We start from the raw sequence: 24,388 nt of genomic DNA, 5'->3' as shown, positions 1-24,388 counted from the left end.
TTTTAAAGTTCAATATCTCGATAACGGCAGCAGCTGCTGCCACAACCGAGATATTCATCTTTTCAGGGGGCGGTGGTGTACACGATAACGGCGGTCTCCGCGGCGGATTCGCCGCGAGATCGCCGTTATCGGTGGCGGGAGAGGGGCCCCCCCCCCTCCCGCCGCTCTCCCGCGCCCTCCGCCGCTTACCGGAGCCGTCGGTAGCGGCGGAGGGGATCCGATGTGTCCGGCAGCTGAGCGGGGACGGGACTGAAGGAGAAATCTCCTTCACCCGTCCTCCTAGCTCTGCTGGGCGGAAGTGACGTCAAAACGTCAGTCCCGCCCAGCCTCTTAAAGAAACATTTTTTTTTTTGTCATTTGAAATAATGACATTTTTTTTTTTTAATTTTTTTTTTTGCATTTAAGTCTAATTATGAGATCTGAGGTCTTTTTGACCCCAGATCTCATATTTAAGAGGACCTGTCATGCTTTTTTCTATTACAAGGGATGTTTACATTCCTTGTAATAGGAATAAAAGTGATCAATTTTTTTTTTTTTTTTTTTCAGTGTAAAAAATTATAAAACTAAATAAAAATAAATAAGAAAACCAAAAAAATTTTTTTTAAAGCGCCCCGTCCCGACGAGCTCGCGCGCAGAAGCAAACGCATACGCGAGTAGCGCCCGCATATGAAAACGGTATTCAAACCACACAAGTGAGGTATCGCCGCGATCGTTAGAGTGAGAGCAATAATTCTAGCCCTAGACCTACTCTGCAACTCAAAAAATGCAACCTGTAGAATTTTTTAAACGTCGCCTATCGAGATTTTTAAGGGTAAAAGTTTGACGCCATGACACGAGCGGGCGCAATTTTTAAGCGTGACATGTTGGGTATCATTTTACTCGGCGTAACATTATCTTTCACAATATATAAAAAAATTGGGCAAAATGTATTGTTGTCTTATTTTTTAATTCAAAAAAGTGATTTTTATCCAAAAAAAGTGCGCTTGTAAGACCGCTGCGCAAATACGGTGTGACAAAAAGTATTGCAATGACTGCCATTTTATTCCCTAGGATGTCTGCTAAAAAAAAATATATAATGTTTGGGGGTTCTGATTAATTTTCTAGCAAAAAAATTGTGATTTTCACATGAAGGAGAGAAGTGCCAGAATTTACCTGGTGGGCAAGTGGTTAAATTACTTTGACAGAACAAGCTGTCCATCAGAGGTGGCAGTTGGATGGCTCAGACAAACCATTTAACACTGACAGGGATGTTTACAATGATTAGCTTTCATTTATTTATGTACTATATATAGAGTATTGGTACTCTAATACAGGAAGTGTGGTGCTGGTCAGATCAAAGATCAAAAGAAAATGAATGCAGCCACCATATATACTGATTGGTAAGTTGTAATATACTACATTTTAGTTTTGGGTTTAATGTCATTTTAATTAATTTTCAAAACATACATGGGTCAGGTGGAGCAAGAAACAGAGCATATGGTACAAATGCCCTCCTATAGATAGGCAGATATTGGGATAAACCTAGGTAAGTGGTGCATAAATAAATATTCATATTTGTAAAATTATATATATATATATATATATATATATATATATATATATATACACAGTATATATATATATATATATATATATATAACCTGGGAGCCACCTATAATAGGATATTGATGATGCACTGAGACTGCTGAACAGCCAAGGTCCTCCCCCCGGGGTTTCCTAGTATATGGAGAGCTATGGTAAGAAATCTGACAGTTAAGCCTCGTACACACGACCGAGGAACTCGACGGGCGAAACACATCGTTTTCCTCGTTGAGTTCCTTATTAGGCTGTCAAGGAACTCAACAAGTCAATTTTCTCCATTCCCGTCAAGGAAATAGAGAACATGCTCTCTTTTTGGCTCGTCGAGTTTCTCGACAGTTTCCTCTACGAAAATGTACCCCTGACCGGTTTCCTCGACAAAAAAATATCTCCCAGCAAGTTTCTTGCTGGTTTTTGCCGAGAAACTCGGTCGTGTGTACGAGGCCTGAGAGACACAGATGACACCCACCATACAGGGGAGTACATAGGATACAGTCAGTAGAGGCATGCTCTCCCTGTCTCCTGTGTATATGACCCTCTTCTTACTCCTCGCCTATACTCCAACACTGCACTACTTAGACTGGACAGCGGGTCTTAACTAAACCCAACTAGTTGTCTCTCCCTATTTGTATGCATCCCAACTGGCATGCCAGACGTGGGCAATCAACCCTTGCCTGACGTAACTCGGCCCGGCCGAAGGTGCACGCCCTCTGAGTCGGCCACGCCGTTCATGCGCAGAAACCCCTCAGTGGTACCTGGAGGCGCCGCATGCAGCATTTAATAGGACCAAGCCCACCACGGCTGGTAGACAGTAGCGGAGCCTTCAGCCATAGGAGGACAAAAGACATCACCAATGCTTCTAAAATGGTCCCATTGCTCATCCACGGTCCACATCTGTTTTCTATAAGGGAAACAAAGCAACAATATAGTTAAATAATATAGACAAATAGTTAATGAACCCAGATATGTAAAGAGAAACCAAAATATATTCGGCACAGATACCATATAGAAGCCATACTGAAGCTACAAATAGTTTCTCTATAGTGTAGTAGATTGCAATAGGGTTAAAAGATTAAACACAACTGGAGCCCAGATGCTTATACAGTACCGCTGTCTGTGATTTCAACACATATACACAGAAAATGTATTAGGTTAAAGGTATGAGAATAATCAATGTCTATGTCCATCTAACTGAATGCTGCAAGGAATGTTATCTTTGAAAAATGTCAAGATACATGTTATGTGTTGGGAGTAACTGCTGAAGATGTGAAAAGACCAATGACGTGATCTCACAATACTAAACTTACAATACTTCCTTTAATGTGATTTAAAATGTTACAATTGTAAAAATATTATCAGTATGTATATTACAACACATATACAGTATTAATGCATTACTTCATGTGCAGCTAATTTGTTAGTGTTGTAAAAGACATTAAAATCAAAATTGCACAGGTTTTGATGAGCTGATGTTGTATTATTTTTTGTTTTGTATTTAATATGTTTGATATTTTTATCAATCAGGATTTATGATTGCAATATCATTTTCTCAATTGACAAAGTCAAATATTATGTCACCTTATGGCAAGGTATGGATTTAATTAATGAGCTTTTGTTTGTGAAAGCATGGCCTGAACAGCATCATCATTATAATAATAATAATAATAATAATAATAATAATAATAATAATTATTATTAATATTAATATTATTGTATTGTTTTATCATTATTATTTTTAGGTCATTAAATAGCTTTATAAATGCCTAAGATCACATCATATTTTTGCCCTAGACACAATAAAATTAACTTTTAGCTTAAGTCTAAACAAATAATCCATCTTACAATGAGTATAGTGTTACATTTTCAAAAGTCGAATTTGTACTCGTGCACTACTGTAAACTTGGTTGCAAAAATGTATATATTTTTAATGGGTTAATTAAATTAATATTTTACTATAGCTTTAATTTGGCTCTCAGAAACACTGTATTGCCATATGGTTGTCAATAGTTATCTTGATACTCTTGTTTTACAGCATTTGGTCACAATGAATGCCCTGATCCTGGAGTTCCATTAAATGCTCGTCGTTTTGGGGACAACTTTCAGCTGGGAAGTTCTGTATCAGTTGTCTGTGAAGAAGGCTTCATCAAGACTCAGGGCACTGAAACCATTACTTGCATGCTGATTGATGGGAAAATTATGTGGAGTGGTCCAATACCAAAATGTGAAGGTCTGTGGCCTCCATTATTTTATTGTTTCAAGATTTTTAATCTTTGATCTTAAACTGACTTTTGTACATCCAAATGTTGCAAGTTCAGATTGTACACATCGGATTTGAGTTTCCAATATCCTAACATGTGCCTGTTAAGATTGTTTATCAGTTAAAAACTTACATTCCGCTTCAAGTAGTTTTGTGAGCAAAACTCAAACTTGCAAAAGTGGAAACTTGTGGCATCACAGGAGTACTGTTTCAACAAGTCTTTGCAAATGTCTAGAGACCTACAAAGAAATATGTGAGGACAAAGACCCATTACTACTATTTTACATCTATGCCCATGCTACTATTTTTAGTCTTGTGTGTATATATATATATATGTGTATTTATGCTAGTGTATGGTTCAATATTGGCACTCATAAGTTGGCACTGATAAGGTGGAACTGATGGGCACTGATGAGGAGGCACTGATATGTAGAATTGATGGGCACTGATAGGTGGCACTGATATGCAGCACTGATGGGCAACGATAGGTGGCACTGATATGCAGCACTGATGGGCACTGACAGGTGGCAATGATGGGCATTTATGGGCACAGACAGGCGGCACTGACAGGTGGAACTGATGGGCACTGATCGGTGGCACTGATGGGCACTGATAGATGGCACTGATTGGCACTAAGTGGCATTGATGGACACTAATAGATGGCACTGATTGGCAGCACTGATTGGGCAGGTACTGACCAGTGTTAATGCTGGGCACTGATTGGAACTGTAATATACACCGATTGGCACTATGGTGGTCACTGATTTGCATTGTGGTGGGCACTGATTGGCACTTTATTGGGCACTGACAGAGGGCGATGATGCAGCACTGACTGGCGGCTACTGGGCACTGATTGGCAGCTGATGGGTACATTTGATGGGGCTGAGCTCATAATCAATGTGTTGATTATTAGCATAGAGCCTCCCTTTGACAGGGAGAGACGCCGATCGTCTCTCCCTGTCAGCGTGAACCATGGAATGCCATTTAGCAGCAATTCCTGGTTCACGTGATGTGGCGTGTCAGTGTGACACGCCGCACTCGCGATCGCCGTGCTGCGCAACAGTGCGCGACGGAATGTTATCAAGATAACAGAACCAGCTGTCATTTTGCTATAGGCCGGGCGGGAAGTGGTTAATTTTTCCCGTAAAAACAATAATAAAAGCACTGCTCCCTGTAAACCTCAACACACACACACACACACACACACACAGAAGTAATACAGATTTATAGATTTTAAGTATAACTATGGGTAAAATTAAAACTGAATCCTAGCCAAAACCAAAGTAGAAGTCACCGAACCATACCAATTAATGGGCTAAACTGTGCCTTGGTAAGTACCCATCTTTCATCAGTTCACATGTAGAGAGTCAATGGCCTATTTGTTCTAAACTTACAGGGATGTCTGAGGGCTGCCTGAGCTTAACCTGCTCCTAACAAGATCAGTAGAGAACATTTGAATTGGATATGTTCCCTCTGAAAAATGTTTTCTGTTCTCAGCAAGTGCAGGTGCACACTTCAAGAGTGCTTTCTACTGAGGGTCAATACATCCTTTGCAGTGGGTAGAAGCACAACTCCTATTCCTGTTTTAACTGTGCATAGCTAGAAGCTAGAAGCAAGTCTTTGTACACCTAACCTAAAGCATAGTGGACTAGTTTTTTTAAAGTAATAATTTTTGAAGCCAGTCTCAGTGTTAAGAAGTCTAAGAAATTCTACTACCTTTGAATGCATATGAATACATTGAATGAATATATTTGGGATTAAAATGTTGTACATTATAGAAATCTACATACAGTATTTATTTTTCGCAATATTTTTAAGCCACTTATATTTCTATGGTACACTGTAATACTTTGCATCATAGTTATCATAATTGGTCACCCAAAGCACTTCATTACTGTCAGACCTAAAATTACTTTCCTAAAAATGCTGAAGTTGGAAAATTAGAAAAGTCAGAGGATGAAAAATAAATAAACTCAATGATATATGAAATTGTTTCACTTTTGCACCGAAAATTAGATTTCATGTTCCTTTTGTTATTAATATGACAAGATATTTTTAGCTCATGTTATAAGTATGTTTTGTGGTCTGCAAGGATAATCACGATAATAGAGTCAATCATAATAATAGAGTAAATTAGCATAACACATGCAGTATTTTAATTACTGTGTATTTTAAAAAATGTTATGTAGCACTACCCCCGTAGGAGCTACTGGTTAGTTTTGGGCCTGCACGTTACCTCAACATTTGTCATCTAGGGGAAGAAAGTCTGAAATAACTCCAATGTCCACACAAGATGTAAAACCTTTAGCTGTCAGGTTTCATTCTTTTTGCTCAAAACTTGTGAAGAAGGTAGAAGGATGAAGGGGAAGGGAAGGGAAGGTACACGGTACATATCACTGGGGGAAAACCCCTAAACTCCAAAGTCAATCACCACTCCCACTTGAGTGGGTATTGCTCACCCAGATAGACCCCTCTCACCTGGCCTAGCAGCCAGAATGATGCACAAACCAGTTCGATAACAGTCTCTGCCACAGAATGATTCGAGAACCAATTGAACAGTCCGGAATCCTCTGCCACAGGATGTAATACCTGAACTTCCAGCTGTACAGTTTAAAGAGCCTTTAAGCCAAACCAGCGAACTGTAGGACAACTTGAGTTGTGGATCCCTCCTAAATAAGGTCACCAGGCTTATCCCGAGACATAAGCCTTCCGCTTGGTCTCCTCCAGGGCAGGTCCTCCCCTCGTTTCCTTCATTAAGGCAGCTTCCTTCTCCTATATGAACAGCTTGAGAACCCTCTTGATTTGTAGGCCCCAGTCAGCATAACTGGGCCTAGATATAGAGATGCAGCTTCGGGCCAACGTGGTCCCCGGGGCTAGAAATCACGCAACACATACCTTGTGCCAGGAGGACGACGAGGCGAAGAACCCCAAAATATGGCGTCTGCACCTTAAGTATCCCTTCCTGGCATGCCCAGCGGAGCACCACTCCCACTGGGCTGCTCCCAAGGAAAGATACTCAATGACCTATGGCGTGGCCATGTTCCAACACTGACCTGTGGGGGTATCACCACCTACAGGCAACAGTGGGAAAATGCTATCAGGCACAACCACTGCCAGGACAGAGGCTAATTTAGAATAAATCATACAGTCTGAGCCACATTATCGGCTCAGACACCCACTAAATTTAACATAGCGCCCAGTCATTTGGGAGCAGGGAGCTACAGTTAAGATATTTTTGTTTTATAAAAAAGTTAAAATAGTACTTGGAAAAATGGAAAGAAACTGTGCTAAAAATAACAAAAATAAGAAGAAAGGAGAGAAAAAAACCTGCAACGTAGTCACAGTCTAATCCCTCCAGGTGCTGCGATTACCGTGTAAACAATAAATACAAGAAATAAACATAAGAAAAATATATAAATCGCGCTACCTCAACCACCCTTCTTGACAAACACAAATGTATGCAAGTGGGTGATCTATGGTGATATATCTGGCTGCTATATTAAAAAGTGACCTATAATGGACACTAGGGTGCAACATGCAGCCACCTCAAAATCCCTCAGCAGTCATAGTGATGGTGATTTAAAAGAAAAACAAACAAAAACCAAAAACAAAAGACACTTGGATCAGAAACCATCAACTAAATATGAATTTTGGCTCTGGATGGGTTAATAAACAGTCCGAAATCTTGACAGTAGAGAGTCCATTAAATAGCAGGTAAGATGTCAAACACCCGTGCATCTGTGCCACATTACAGATTGGTTGTAAACGTGTCCAAAAGAAAAGAGTGACATGTCCTCCACCAGACTTATAGATTGGCTTCTTACAGAATTCCCACGATCCCTTATGACAGGGGATGGTGTCTTTTTAAATATATTTCTACACATTTAATGCACTATGTGGGGCTGTCACTGTTTCTTACATGGTGGGCATTGATACTGCTGAAATTTCTTGGGAAACAAGATCCATCAGGACTGCATATCTGAAACTGCGAGATTGGGACCTATTATATGCTGTTTCTGATCCCCTGTCATAAGGGATCGTGGGAATTTGATAAGAAGCCAATCTATAAGTCTGGTGGAGGACATGTCACTCTTTTATTTTGGACACGTTTACAACCAATCTGTAATGTGGCACAGATGCATGGGTGTTTGACATCTTACCTGCTATTTAATGGACTCTCTACTGTCAACATTTCGGACTGTTTATTAACCAATTCAGAGCCAAAATTCATATTTAGTTGATGGTTTCTGATCCAAGTGTCTTTTGTTTTTGGTTTTTGTTTGTTTTTCTTTTAAATCACCATCACTATGACTGCTGAGGGATTTTGAGGTGGCTGCATGTTGCACCCTAGTGTCCATTATAGGTCACTTTTTAATATAGTAGCCAGCCTTTCACATATATCACCATAGATCACCCACTTGCATACGTTTGTGTTTGTCAAGAAGCGCGATTTATATATTTTTCTTAAAATAGTACTGACTTGTGACTGCCTTTAAAGTAGAACTATGCTCTCACAAAGAATAGTTTAGGCTCCAGAACGTGAAAAATGTCCATTAAAAATTTAGAACATGCTCTAATGTTTCTCGTTGTTTTTCACGTTGTCGTTTTTCACATCATGAAAAACGGTCGTGTGTAGGCTTTACCGACGGGAAAAAAATGCGCATGCTCAGAAGCAAGAGACGGGAGCACTCGTTCTAGTAAAACTAGCGTTTGTAATGGAGAAAGCACATTCATCACACTGTAACAGACTGAAAAGCACGAAGACTGAAAAGCGCAAATCGTCTCTCACCAAACTTTTACTAACACGAAATAAGCCCAAAGGGTGACACCATCCAAATTAAACTTCCCCTTTATAGTGCCGTTCTACGTGTTGTACGTCACCACGCTTTGCTCAAGCATTTTTTTTCACGATCGTGTGTGCAAGGCAGGCTCGACAGGAATCACGTCGAGAAAAATGTTGTTTTTTTCCATGACATTAAAAACGGTTGTGTGTACGTGGCATAATAGTAAAGAGAGACAAATATATATATTTTTTATATATCTTGATTTACCTGGATATGGATGCTAATTTGGCTCATCTGTGACATACAACACAATTTATAATTCAAACCACTGCGTCCCTTGCATTGGACAGAGTCATGTGCCAAGAGAATGCAGTCAAATTTAACATCACCATAAAACGCTTACTGAATCTGGTTGTGATACATTAATTCTTAGGTTTAACAAAACTTTGTGGACTTTTGTTTTTTTAAGTGTAAACTTTAACAATGAATGTCTCAAACCAGTTCGATAACAGTCTCTGCCACAGAATTATAGTTTTCAAAAAGAGTTCTTACACAGTTAAAACAAAGAAAATATATGGGGTAGTAACAAAATATAATAAACGAGCATATATATAGAATTAGGAATTTTTTGCTATTTGCAGGAATGGGCTTATATTTCATGTGTGAAGGTAGAAGCTTATAACTTTTGTGATTGAGCACATTTCCGACTCCGGAAATATGTCATGCTCCCTATAAAAGTAGCACAATGACAGAAGATTTTTGCACATCATTAAATCATTCTTGCCCAAACTTAACTTTTCAGATATATGTGGCAGGTATTAACTGGTGTTCTAGTGTTCATTTCAAAGAGAGACTGTGTTACATTTCAATCTAAACTTAAGAAAATGACTGTTAGATATTCAATCACAAAAATGAGATCTAAAAGCCCTTCTTATACGTACAGTTAAATTTCCAGCATGCTGAAAACTAGCAAACGTGGAGAAAAAGTTATAACTCTATAAAAAAATTTAGACAACAAATGTCAGGTTTTAAATAGGAATTCATAACTATTCTATTTATTTATTGATAGTATGACATGGATTTCTGCAATAAATAAGTTATACACAAAATAACAAAAATAATAAAATATTAATAATGATAATAAAAATAAATTATTAATAATAATAATAATAATAATAATAACAATCAAAGCAAACAAGTAATAAAATGGTGGGGGTGGTTATAAGAGATTCATGTTGAGAGGATAGCAACTGCTCATTGTGCAGTAAGTACTGAAGGGAGCAAGGAAACATCTAAGATTAAAATATCTCTCTGTGTAAAATAAATAAAAATAAAAGCTATGCAGTACATATTTGCAATACATGCATATTTCTCCATGTGTTTTCCTTTTTTGAAAATGCTGCAGATATCCAGTGAGCCCCTAACTTGCTGCATACATTATGCGCCCACTTTATCCATGAAAAAAAAATCACAGTTTGTTTTTTTGTTTTTAACAGACCCAGTATATATTTTCTGATCTTCAATTTACAAGTTTTTGTAAGTTTCAATACAATTATAAAAACTATCAAGATTTATATAAATTTGCCACACACTGATGATATGAATCCTTCAACTAGTTTATTTAAGTCATACAAACTAACATGCCCAGCTTGTATTTATGTCCCTCTAACTCATTTTTACCAAGATCAGGCTTAGTTGTAGGGCTCTGTGATTAAGCCCTATCCCAGTGAAATGCATTGTTGGGGTGTGGCTACAAGTGGGGTCTGGAAGTTTGCTTAACTTGAAAAAAACTACTTGAAGAAATTACATCATCAATGTGTCTCCACTATCTATGGACCATATAGGATGGCCAGAACCTTTTACACCTTGGGATGGGGGGCTGGACAGTGATTGGAGTTGTGCTCACACAGGACATTCTGTAACAAACCATAAGAACGGTTACTAATATGAAATGTATATCTTTCCCTGACAGCTCCCTGTGGCGGTCACTTTTCATCTCCCAGTGGAGTCATTCTTTCTCCGGGATGGCCTGGATATTATAAAGACTCTTTGAACTGTGAATGGGTGATCGAAGCAGAACCTGGACGCTCCATTAAAATCACATTTGAAAGGTTTGATTTTTTTTCACATTCCTTCATACATTTTACAGAAATACTCTTGCATATATTTGTACATTTATATATCTGTACATTTAAAAACAAGTTTCCTACAATAAAAAAAAATCTAATTTGTGCTTGACATGCCAATTGTTCAATTTTATCACTCTTCTGATTCAATTGGATATCCTGTGGGTGGTTGGTTTAAACAACCTCACTGTGATTTTTTTTGTGTGTGTGTGTGTGTGTGTGTGTGTGTGTGTGTATACGTGGGTGTGTTGTTTTATCATTATCGTTATAAAAGAGGTGCTTTAACAAGGAAACAACATCTTACAAAACAAAGCAGAGGAAAAAGGATTAGTCACTAGCATTCCTTGTGGTCTCTCTGCAGTTGATATTCCCCCCATTACTGACTTCCAATGCCGTGTTCTGCTCTGTATGTTTGTGTGGTTGCAGCCATCTTGGTAGAGAATCAAGGTTTTGTTGACTTATGTCAGATTTGCCTCCTCATGACTGATCATCTCATGACTAGTAGGATAAGGATCAAGAAGTAGGAGGAGAGATGTTGAAAACACAGATTCACAGAATGAATGAGGCAGAAGCAAAGAGCGTGTTGTATTTAGATAGAGATTCTATTCCATAAAGAATAACAGTGATCAGAACAACAGTGGCATTGCCAAACCTCTCTCCAAATCTGGTAAGACTGGTAAGCAGAGGCAGCTTCTCCTTGGATGATCTCATGCTACAGATGTACAGCTGTTATGCTACATAAAAGGAGTTCCTAGGTAGAGAGTCATGTCAGAAAGTGCACTTTTATTTTTCTGGAGAAATTCAAGACAAAGTGTAAATTATGTAGGGAACTGCTGCGGCACAATTAATATGTTTAGATGATCTCTATAAGATAGCACATCTCCAATTTTTCGATATTTTTTTTTCAATTCAGATGCACTTTAAAGTTATATAATAAACCATTGGTGATAGTAATGAGGACTGATGAACCCCCAAACTGGATGGGGAGAATGGGATATTATACTTAACACAATGCCACCTTCAATGCTTCAAAATTGTGCAATTCAGTGACGAAACATTCAGATTGAACAATGTAGAGCCGAGAGTTATCTAAATCCTGTTTATCCAGGATCTGCAAAGCATGTTAATGGAATCACATTCTAAATGGTTAATTGACTGTCATTGACAACATTAAGCCATTGACCTTTAATGAAGCACTGTCATAAAATAGTTGTTAAAACATTCTAGTTTATAGCACCTTTGTCAGAACAAAGGCTCAGTCTCATTAAGCCTCAGTAGAAGAGTTTTTAACCCATAGTCTGGTAATGACCATCACAAATATCAATTAACCTCTTTGCTGCCAATTTTACGTTTTTTTTTGCAAACACTTAAAGTGGATGTAAACCCAAAAAATAGCCAAATTATAAAGTCTGTTTCTCTGTTCTTGCTTTGTGTTACAGGTTATTTACATATCTAGAGCTTGGACATGTTTATCATATGTTATGTTATGTTTATCATAATATGAGGTGATACAAAGTTCATTGTATATTACCAGGATATGTAAATAACCTGTAACACAAAGCAAGAACAGAGAAACGGACTTTATAATTTGGCAAGTTTTTATCTGGAATTCTGCTAATTTTCACTGAACATTGAAAGAGGATTGCTCAGCGCTGGATTAACTCTGTGTGGCAAGACTGGGCACAGATGATAGGGAATCTTATACTCTACATTGTGACATCAAAAACAAAAACAAAAATTTGGGGTTTACATCCACTTTAAAAAAATGTTTTTTAGAAAGCAGGAGAAGCTTCAGAAAACTGCTTATCAAATGCATGTTTTTAGTACAAGATACACTAAAGTTATTTAGTGTACACCAATTATTTCTGTATATACACGATGATGTTGCCTTTTAGTAAACAGATACCCAACGTGTGAAGTTTTAAAATGACCTCACTCATAAATAGTCACAAACTTCACTCCCCAATTTATCCATAGGCCTGGTTTTAAACCCTCTACAGGTAATTGGTTTAGAGTTAACTGTGAATTATGGCCTTACAATTATTACTCTCACTCCAGCATGCATGTAGATCTATAAAATGTGTAGCACAATAGCCATTTTCATATAAAGCCATACAAATTCATATTTAATGCATACATTTATGTGGCTATTATTAGAAGGAGGACTGGGGAAGGGAAATTACCTAAGGGAAGGTTACTTGGAAAGAGGTTACCTTTAGCAACAAATAATGATCTTCACCAAAGAACGATACAATTTAATTTTATTCTAGTACCGTAAAATCTTGGAAAAGTACAGTTTAGAAACTCAATAATACAAAAAAAATGATTTGTTGCTAATGGTAACCTCTTTCCAAGTAACCTTCCCTTAGGTCAGTCCTCCTAATAATAGTCGTATATAACGGTTACAGCAACGAAACCCAACAGGGTACATGATCAACTATAGGTACTATCAGAGACAACCTATAAAACCAGCGTACATCTGCCACTCCCCTTCCCCCACATTCCCTCTAAACTGTATACATTTATGTGGAACAGGGGTTAACCACTTCCCCACCGACGCATTGGCAAATGACGTCGGCAGGAACCCTTCCTAGATCTGGGTGGACATCATATGACGTCCTGTATTCCCGGCATTCTATGGCGCACGCGGTACCGCTCGTGACCCGGTGTGCGTTCCGGTGGCCGTGATTGCCAGTGATCACGGCAGGAGTGTGAATCTGTGTGTGTAAACACACAGATGCACCTCCTGTCAGAGGTGAGGAGACCAATGTGTGTTCCCAGTACAGAAGAACACACATCGGTCTCCTCCCCTTGGGAGTCCCCTCCCCCCTACAGTTAGAAGACACTATAGGGAACATTTTAACCCCTTCAGTGCCCCCTAGTGGTTAACCCCTTCCCTGCCAGTCACATTTACACAGTAATCAGTGTATATTTATAGCACTAATCACTGTATAAATGTGAATGGTCCCAAAAACGTGTCAAAAGTGTCCGATGTGTTTGCCGCAATGTCACGGTCACAATAAAAAAAAAAAACCCAGATCGCCGCCATTACTAGTAAAAAAATGTATAAAATAAAAATGCCATAAATCTATCACCTATTTTGTAGAAGCTATAACTTTTGCACAAACCAATCAATATACGATTATTGCGATTTTTTTTTCTTACCAAAAATATGTAGAAGAATATGTATCGGCCTAAACTGAGGGAAAAAAAAGTTTTTTTTTAAATAAATTGTGATATTTATTAAATAAAAAAGTAAAAAATTTTTTTTTTTAATTTCGCTCTTCTTTTGTTTATAGCGCAAAAAATAAAAACGCAGAGATAATAAAATACCACCAAACGAAAGCTCTAGTTGTGGGGGGAAAACAACATAAAGATTTAGTTTGGGTACAGTGTTGCATGACCACGCAATTGTCATTCAAAGTGCAACAGCGCTGAAAACGAAAAATTGGTCTGGGCAGGAAGGGGGTGAACAATGATTTTTTTTTATATGTCACTTTTATTTTTGAAAACATTTTTTTATTAACTGTATTGCCATCACGTGGGAGACAAACAGCCCCATGTGCCAGCATATTATAGGGACAGGTTCTCAGTATTTAGTGTCACAATCAGGCGTCGGGCTTTAAGACCAATTGCAATAGCAGTGGCAGGACAGGAATACAGGCAGTCACTTCTGGCAGATCACACAGGCTCACCTCAGGTGCGGAGTCTAAGTACTAGCTGGTGTTCACCAGAGATCCTGATGGTGGAGATAGATTTAGCTGCAGGCTAGTACCAGGTCGCGGTCCTCAAGTTTGCCCCACCAGGGTGTGAGCAAGCCGGGTTCCAATAGCAGATAAACAGACAAGGATGAAACAGCAGCGTGGTCTGTAAACAAGCCAAGGGATCAATCACGAGTGGCTGCAGGTTAGAATCAAGCAGTAGAGTAGTCAAAGAACAGGCTGAGGGTCAAACACGGGTGGTTGCAGATTGGGATCAGGCAGTTGAGTAGTCCAAGAACTGGCCGAGGGTCAAACACAGGTGGTTGCAGGTACAAATGGCAGCAGGAAAGACAACAGCAAGGCACTGGCAGGGAAAGCACAATAACCTAGCAAAGAGGAAGTGCTGAGAAAAGGCTTTTATAGGAAGTTCATGGGAGGAGCAAGGGGTTCAAGGTTCAATGACAATCAAGACACCAAGCAGAGTAGTCTAATGGTTCAGATAGGTTTATCCAGCAGATCAGGCAGGGAACTGTCCAGCATCCCAGATAGCTCACTGGGAAGCGTCAATGCCAGACACAGAGGAGGTCCCAGGTTCAAGCCTAGGTCCTGACATTTAGACATCAGGGGGCCTAAAATACCCCAGGTGTCTCATCGGCACTCCACTTAAGCAAATGGAGCTCAGATCATACCATGTAATCTGGCAATATTCATATAGTTATAGAAGTAATATTAAAGAAGTACCACTGAATGAACACTTCAACATCACAATCCTCAGCTATTTTGATTAGGTGAAAGTTTTACATCTTTTAGAACATCCACAAAAGATGACATCACTCAATACTCTCCCAAAACTTTCCATGAGTGTTGAGAGTCATTCATTAGCGCTCATAACTCTGATACAAGAGACCAGACTACTCTGTAGTGAATTAGACTTTACTCAGGAACTAAATCCAGAAGAACTTTGCAAGTACTTTTCCTTTTTAATAATATTTATATTGATTTTGAGGTTGTCTATTTTACGATTTATTTTCTGTTAATATTTTTGTGCACCAGTTTTCCTTTTCTTTTATATAAACAATATAAAAAAAAAAAAACTTAGGCTGATTCACTAAATGCTCCGAGTTAGAAATGAAAGAATCCTTGCCTATTTGAAAAATGCTGCAATGCTTAAAACTTAAAACTTTAAACTAAATTGCTGCCTGGCATGGCAGTGAGTGTCAAAGACATTTAATAAAGAGATTTTACTGTTTCACTGAGAGCTATACTTCTTGAACTCTGAAATGGATGTCCTACAAATAGCTGTATGCATCATTTGCAGCTGCAGTTTCATAACTTCTCTCCCCCTGCCCAATCACAGAACCCATCAGTTGATAGAAGGGGTGGTCAGAACAGCTGCTGTGTAGGAGAGCTACTGTATATTGTTATGCAGAAAGGGAAACTATTCCTATTCCTAACTAGCTTTTACAGTAAGGTGCACAATGAAAGGCTTTGCATTGAGTAAACACAACAATATTTTTCCCAACACACTCACCAGCTAACCAGCAAAAAAAACAAAACAAAGCAAAAAAACTAAAAAAACGACACTGTTATTATAATCCGGCTGTGGAAGGGTTATCGCCCAAGTAGCAATAAGCACATATGGGTATCAAAGATACTCTCTCATATATTTTTACCTACCAATTTACGATATTTTAATTTAAAATATATGTGCATCACAGTCCTATATTACCCATTCTGCTGTCTTCTTTTTTAGACATGTGCCCTGTTTTGAGCATAATGGGCCAGATTCTCATACATTCGCGCTGCTCCTGGGCAGCGTAATATATGAGATCTACGTTACACCGCCGCAGGTCTACAGGTTTACATCCTGATTCTCAGAACACTTACCTGTAAACTTGCGGCGGTGTAGCGTTAGATTGCTCGTCGCAAGCCCGCCCAATTCAAATGGGGCGGGCACCATTTAAATTAGGCGCGCTCCCGCGCCGAGCGTACTGCGCATGCTCCGTCGGGTAAATTACCCGACGTGCATTGCGCTAAATGACGTCGCCCCGACGTCATTTGCCTAGATGTATACGTAAATGGCGTCCAGCGCCATTCACGGACGTCTTACGCAAACGACGTAATTTTTATTGAATTCGACGCGGGAACGATGGCCATCGTTAACATTGGTTGCGCCTGCTAATTAGCAGGGGCAACCTTACGCGTCGGGTACGCTACGCAAACGACGTTAATTCGCTGCGTCGACCTCGCGTATGTTCGGGAATCGCCGTACTTACCTCATTTGCATAGACGACGGGGAAAAGCGACGATGCGACACCTAGCGGCGGGAAAAAAAAATACTTTTAAGATCTGACAGCGTAACAGCCTTACGCTTGTCAGATCTAATGGGTACCTATGCGCAACTGATTCTGAGAATCAGTTGCATAGATACCCGGGGCCAGATGAGGTGTTACGACGGCGCTAATGGTGTTGCGCCGTCGTAACGCCTTTGAGAATCTGGCCCAATATGTCTATGAATGTGGCACATTTTCCTGAAGGCAGGTTTTCTCAGCAGCAACATTTGGGTGGCATAACTGGGTCATTTTGCATTTCTGCCCTCTCCACTGAACTAGAGTTCTGGGAGCAGAATGCCCCACATATAGCACAAATGCTAAGCTGCTCAATGGCCTGAAAATTATGTTTATCCATGCAATGTTTTCCATCTGTAGATGTCTTCTTAAGTGCCCAAAACAGCTGCAGAAACGCATGTGTTGACACAACTTTAAAATAAATTGTATTGTTGTATTCCAAATGTTGTTGAGTTGAACTAAAATTAATTAAAAATTTGTTAATGAGTGAATAAGTAATTAAACTGCACTTATGTTTTTTTCTTCAGATTCCAAACAGAACTTAATTATGATGTTCTGGAAGTACATGATGGCCCAAACTTATTATCACCAATTGTGGGTTCTTTTAATGGCACACAAGTCCCACAATTTCTATTCAGCAGCATGAACTACCTCTACCTTCTCTTTACCACAGACAACAGCCGATCAAATAACGGTTTCAAGATTCATTATGAGAGTAAGTAGGATGCACATTAGTATACTGACCAGTAATTGGCTAGCTTCTGGACAGTCAAACTTGTAATGAGCCAAAAGAAAAATGATATACTAAAAAACGTGCCATTTATAAGCTCTGTTTTATGTAAAATGAAAGGCTTTGTTTGTGCAATTGTGTATACTAGACAAGGATATAAAAAAAAAAAATTAATATACAGTGCCTTGAAAAAGTATTAATACCCCTTGAAATGTTCCACATTTTGTCATGTCAACAACTTAAATGTATTTTATTGGGATTTTATGTGATAGACAAACACAAAGTGGCACATAATTGTGAAGTGGAAGGAAAAAAATAGTGTAGCGTGCATTTTTGTTCATCCCCTTTTACTCCGATACCCCTAAATAAAATCTAGTGGAGCCATTTGCCTTCAGAAGTCACCTAATTAGTAAATAGAGTCCAACAGTGTGTAATTTAATCTCAGTATAAATACAGCTGTTCTGTGAAGCCCTCAGAGGTTTGTTAGAGAACCTTAGTGAACAAAGACCATCATGAAGGCCAAGGAACACACCAGACAGGTCAGGGATACATTCGTGGAGACGTTTAAAGCAGGATTAAGTTATACAAAAAATTCCAAGCTTTGAATATCTCACGGAGCACTGTTTAATCCATCATCCAAAAATGGAAAGAGAATGGCACAACTGCAAACCTACCAAGACATAGCCATCCACCTAAACTGACACTCCAGGCAAAAACAGCATTAATCAGAGTAGCTCTGGAGGAGCTGCAGAGATCCACAGCTCAGGTGCGAGAATCTGTCCACAGGACAACTATTAGTTGTGCACTCCACAAATCTGGCCTTTATGGAAGAGTGGAAAGAAGAAAGCCATTGCTGAAAGAAAGTCATATGACGTCCCGTTTACAGTTTGTGAGAAGCCATGTGGGGGACACAACAAACACGTGGAAGAAGGTGCTCTGGTCAGATGAGATCAAAATCAAACTTTTGCCCTAAAAGCAAAACGATGTGTGGCGGGAAACTAACACTGCACATCACCCTGAACATACCATCCCCACCGTAAAACATGGTAGTGGCAGCATCATGTTGTGGTTATGCTTTTCTTCAGCAGGCACAGTGAATCTGGCAAGAGTTTATGGGAAGAGGGATGGAGCCAAATACAGAGCAATCTTAGAAGAAAACCTGTTAGAGTCGGCAAAAGACTTGCGACTGGGGTGGAGGTTCACCTTGAAGCAGGAAGATTACCCTAAACATACAGCCAGAGCTACTCTGGAATGGTTTAGATCAAAGCATGTTCATGTGTTAGAATGGCCCAGTCAAAGTCCAGACCTAAATCCAATTGAGAATATGTGTCAATTGCTGTTCACAAATGCTCTCCATCCAATCTGACAGAGCTTGAGCTATTTTGCAAAGACGAATGGGAAAAATTCCCCTCTTTAATTATGCAAAGCTGGTAGAGACATCCCCAAAAAGACTTGCAGCTGTAATTGCAGTGAAAGGAGGTTCTACAAAGTATTGACTCAGAGGGGCTGAATACAAATGCACACCACACTTTTCACATATTTATTTGTAAAACGTTTTGAAAACCATTTATCATTTTCCTTCCACTTCACAATTATGTGCCACATAAATCCCAATAAAATACATTTACATTTTTGGTTGTAACATGACAAAATGTAGAATATTTCAAGGGCTATGAATATTTTTTCAAGGCACTTTAAGGACAACCCATAATCTCAGTTCTTAAAGCATTGATAAATTGCACATGAGTAAGGGGCTCAAGTTATTTGTGCATTTTCTACTCTGAACAAAGACACACAAGATCAGTCAACAAATGTGTCATTTTGTTGCACCTGTCTTAACCCCATGGGCTGCGAAAATGGGCAGTAATCTTCAACAGTAAGAAAATAAAAGCAAATGAATACATTAAACTGGTGGGGACAATTTTTATCAAGCCTATTCATTTTTTTATTTTTTTTAAAATGTATCCACTTTTACAAAATTAAGATTAACAGTTAACTGGTTTTGTGATGTAGGTGTAACAGTTGACACCCACTCGTGCTTGGATCCAGGGATACCAGTGCATGGTCATCGTTATGGCTATGATTTTTCTATTGGATCTACTGTTTCCTTTGGCTGTCAGCCTGGTTATACACTCAGCCATGAAGAACCATTGCTATGTGAAAAAAATCATTGGTGGAGCCATCCTTTGCCAACCTGTGATGGTAAGAGATTTTTTAATTAAGTATGCTTTTTAAATGCATTTATTATTTCAATATAAACAGGTAAATAGAGCCGGTATGTAGTCGTTACCTTTTTTATTTTCCTCTCTTCATTTTTGAGAGATGTCATTAAGGGCACAGTCTGTTAAAATATATCTTTATTTATTTTGTCATCTTTCCAACATTATTATTTCTATGCATTATTTCTATGCATATAGTAGAGCTGCACGAAGAATCGTTATCACAATTTTTCCCCGTTGCGATCTTTACAAAGTCTTTCCCGATCTTTTGTATGCAGAGAATTCTCTCTGCTCAAAGCCGTCCAAAGAAAAGAAGAAAAAATCTGGGCAGTCTGCCAAGTATCACAACATTCTTTATCAGTGGAACGTTAAGTCTAAACATTGTAACAATTTGTCTTTTACATAAAAGGAATAAACTTCTGTATGTAAATTAGGAAAATGTAACCCACTTAAACACTGAGGCCCAGATTCACGTAGGAGTTACTCTGAGTGTGAGGCGTCGCATCTCTGCGCATGAATCAGATACGCCTCACTGTTGCCTAGATACGAGCGGCGTAAGTCTCCTACGCCGTTGTGTCTTGGGGTGCATATTTACGCTGGCCGCTAGGTGGCGCTTCCGTTGATTTATGTGTTGAATATGAAAATGAGCTAGATACGCCAATTCACAAACGTATGTGCGCCCGGCGTATCAAGATACGTTGTTTACCTAAGGCGTTGGTTACCCCTCATAAAGCAGGGGTAAGTCATGTTAGGTATGGACGTTGGAAACGTCCGAACAGCGTCGTATTTTACATTGTTTACGTAAGTCGTTTGTGAATGGGACTGGGCGTAGGTTACGTTTACGTCGCCTAAGCATTGAGCGGGCGTAATTTACTTAGAAAATTCGACGTGATACTGAGCATGCGTGCGCATGCGCTGTTCGTTCATCCATGCATCTACATGGGGTCACGCTTAATTTAAATACAACACGCCCACGACCTGCCTACTTTGAAATGCGTGCGCTTACGCCGGCCCATTTACGCTATGCCGCCGTAACTTAGGACGCAAGTGCTTTGTGAATACTGCACTTGCCTCTCTAAGTTGCGGCGGCGTAGAGTAAATAAGATACGCTACGCTCGCACAAAGTTACGCCACCCTTCGTGAATCTGGGCCTAAACCTTTTCTGACATTTGTTGTTAAAATCATATTTTCTTTGCTAGAAAATTACTTAGAACCCCCAAACATTATATATATATATATATATATATATATATATATATATATATATATATTTTTTTAGTAGAGACCCTAGAGAATAAAATGGTGGTTGTTGCAATATTTTATGTCACTCTGTATTTGAGCAACATCTTTCAAATGAAATTTTTGGGGGAAAACATTTCTTTAATGAATTTAAAAAAAAACACTAACCAGTAAAGTTGCTCTACCCAGAATTGGTGCTCTATCCACCGTGAGAAGGTGTAAAAGGTCCTCAGCACACCCCCTGGAAAGAATAAACCCATTAGAACACAGGGACAATATGCTCAATCATATAATGAGGTACGACCCTCCACTCCCCTAGACCCACAGAGCTCCACTCACAAAATGAAATGGATAAATGGAAATATACTTTTATTTGTGTTTTGTTTTTAATGAATAAGACTATATAAAGTTAGTCAGTATTGTTTATAAAACTCTTAAGATTTTAAGACGTTCCCTTTATTATGTTAGTTGTTAATGAACTAGAAAGGTTTGTGTTTTTTCTCCTCAATGCATCCTATGCATTAAGGTGAAAAAACACCTTGCACTCTCTGGCCCCTCCGAGCCCCCATTTTACTTACCTGAGCTTCGAATCTCCATGGGCGTGATCCCGCGTTGCTTTCCCCAGGTCTTGTCGGCTCTTTATTGGATAGATTGATATCAGCGCAGCCATTGGCTCCCGCTGCTGTCAATCAATTTCAATGACGTGGCTGCCGGAGGTGGGGCCAAGTCATAGACTCGGCCACTATATACGCCAAGTGTATGAAACGTGAGCATGCCCGCAAGGTAACCCCCTTGGGTGAGAGCTTCTCCGAGGGGGTTAGCTCCTGGGGGAGTAGATACTATATTTTCTGGTGTTGGGCTTACCCAGATTTGTTTTACCATTTTTTAAGCATGAATATAATTATTTCACCACTAAAATGACTGAACTGTTACACTTGTTCACTGCAAGCCTATAATGCATACAATAGAATAAGTCAAGGATGTTCTGTGCTATTGCTTACCATTTAAAAATGTAAAATCCTTAAGGTCAAGGACTCATGCCAGGCTTACAGAGTAGCTTTCATCATGAACTCCTCTTCAGCGTGATACTGACGTTAAGTCTTATAGCATTAACTTAACTTTCACTGATGGGAATTTCTTTTGACACATGTTAGGCACAATGGCAGGAAAATATGCACGTCAATCTAATTTAATTGTATACACAGTAGCTTTGAAAAGTGACGATAGGCCAGAGGGCTGCTTATGATTAAACTCAATTAAAATATTAAAAACACATGTTACACAAACATGAAGGTCATAACGTATAGTATGTATCTGATAGCAACAAAAGAGGCAAGGTAGTATGGTTGTAGAATTTAAAGTCCACTTTTAAGGTGTGTGCAGTGCAACTGGAATTTATAATAATATTACCAATTGCCAACTGCCTGCCGCACATATACGTCGGCAGAATGGCACGGGCCGTCGAAGCAACATACAGGTACGTTGCTTTAAATCTGCTGCCTAGCGGGTGCCCATTGCGGGCTCCATGATCGTGCCTGCGGGACCCACTGACTCGATGTCTGCCGGTGTTCCTTGATCATGTCACAGAGAGGCAGAATGGGGGGATGTAAACAAGGCATTACCCTGTTCTGCCTAGTGACAGGACACTGATCAACAGCTCCCTGTCATCGGGAGCAGTGATCAGTGTCATGTCACATGTGTCACATGTAGCCCAGCCCCCTTACAGTTATTATCACTCCCTAGGACACACTTAACCCCTTCCTCGCCCCCTGCTGGTTAACCCCTTCACTGCCAGTGTCATTTACACAGTAATCAGTGCATTTGTATAGCACTGCTCACTGTATAAATGACAATGGTCCCAAAATAGCGTCAAAAGTGTCCAATGTGTCCGCCGCAATATCGCACTCACGATAAAATCTCTGATCACCGCCATTACTAGTAAAAAAATAATAATAATAAAAATGCCATAAACTATCCCCTATTTTGTAGACACTATGGCCCAGATTCACAGACAGCGGCGCACATTTATGCCGCCGTAGCGTATCTCCTGTACGCTACGCTGGCGCAGCGCAGAGAGGCAAGCATTGAATTCACAAAGCCAATGCTCCCAAAACTGTGCTGGGTTTCCAAGGCGTAACTCGGCGTAAGTGGAAGTGGGCGTGAGCCATGCTAATGAGGCGTGACCCCATGCAAATGATGGGCCGAGCGCCAGACAGATACGTATCGCCATCTGTGCATGCGCCGGGACGTGGACGCATCCTTCTGCGCATGCTCAGAATCACGTCGGAACAACTGCCTAAGATACGACGGATCACTGCCTACGGCGTGAACGTAACCTACGCCCAGCCATATTCACGTCCAACGTAAACAATGTAAAATACGACGGCTTGAGTTCCCTGGTGCAGACCTTTGCATGTCTGTTGCTGGGTTACACCTCCTTTATGGGGAATAACTTTATGCTGGGCGTACAACTTACGCAAATCGCGTATAGCATGCGCTGGGCGCACGTACGTTTGTGAATTGACGTATCTCCCTTATTTCCATATTTAAATAGAAAATCAATGGGAGCGCCACATGCGTCCATCGTAAATATGCGCCCACGATACGCTGGCGTAGGCAAGTTACGTTGGTGAGATGAAGCCTATTTTTAGGCGTATCTCAGTTTGTGGGTCCGGCGCACAGATACGATGGCACATATTTGCACTTATGCGGCGTATCTCGAGATACGTCGGCGCAAGTGCTTTGTGAATCCGGGCCATAAACTTTTGTGCAAACCAATCAATATAAGCTTATTGCGATTTTTTTACCAAAAATATGAAGAAGAATATATATCGGCCTAAACTGAGGAAAAACTAATTTTTTATATATTTTTTGGGGATATTTATTATAGTAAAAAGTTAAAAATATTGGTTTTGTTTCAAAATTATTGCTACTTTTTTGTTTATAGCGCAAAAAAAAAAAAACGCAGAGGTGATCAAATACCACCAAATGGAATCTCTATTTATGGGGGAAAAAAGGACATCCATTTTGTTTGGGAGCCACGTTGCATGACCGCGCATTTGTCAGTTAAAGCGACGCAGTGCCGAATCGCAAACAGTGGTCAATTGGCAGCCAAATCCTCTGGGGCTGAAGTGGTTAAATAGATGTTGTTATCTGAAGTGATTTTGATTAGAGTGGTGTCTAACTTACTAACCATCATAGTTTAAGTAAACCTGTCATGGGAGAAATACAGAGTCTATCATTCCTAATGTTTATAAAAATGTTAGCCATTCAACATTTATGTTGATCTTCTTGCTTCAGTTCTTTTAAATCACTGACCAAGAGTAAGTAAGGAAAGTACTTTTCTCAGACTTTAGTGAGCTACATAGAAGCTGAATTACTAAAGGAGTAAAGCAAATAACATGTT

The 24,388-nt window shown here is 39.5% G+C and overlaps 2 protein-coding genes across 2 annotated transcripts in view; both read left to right on the top strand.

The window, feature by feature from the left end:
* LOC120941469 (CUB and sushi domain-containing protein 3-like) overlaps positions 1-3,894 on the top strand; it is a 33,192-nt gene extending 29,298 nt beyond the window's left edge. The window contains exon 3 of the mRNA XM_040354867.1: positions 3,611-3,894. Within this exon, the coding sequence (XP_040210801.1) occupies positions 3,611-3,852 (242 nt within the window). The 3' untranslated portion in view covers positions 3,853-3,894. The remainder of the gene's footprint in view (positions 1-3,610) is intronic.
* A 5,368-nt stretch (positions 3,895-9,262) lies between these two features.
* LOC120941319 (CUB and sushi domain-containing protein 3-like) overlaps positions 9,263-24,388 on the top strand; it is a 105,733-nt gene continuing 90,607 nt past the window's right edge. The window contains exons 1-4 of the mRNA XM_040354645.1: positions 9,263-9,287; positions 10,592-10,730; positions 17,322-17,509; positions 19,538-19,726. Coding sequence (XP_040210579.1) covers positions 9,263-9,287; positions 10,592-10,730; positions 17,322-17,509; positions 19,538-19,726 — 541 coding nt within the window. The remainder of the gene's footprint in view (positions 9,288-10,591; positions 10,731-17,321; positions 17,510-19,537; positions 19,727-24,388) is intronic.

This window comes from Rana temporaria, chromosome 5 (assembly GCF_905171775.1).
Source record: "Rana temporaria chromosome 5, aRanTem1.1, whole genome shotgun sequence".
In the NCBI taxonomy this organism is placed as follows: Eukaryota; Metazoa; Chordata; class Amphibia; order Anura; family Ranidae; genus Rana; species Rana temporaria.
Note: the sequence above shows the minus strand (reverse complement) of the source record. Positions and strands in the feature narration are given on the sequence as shown.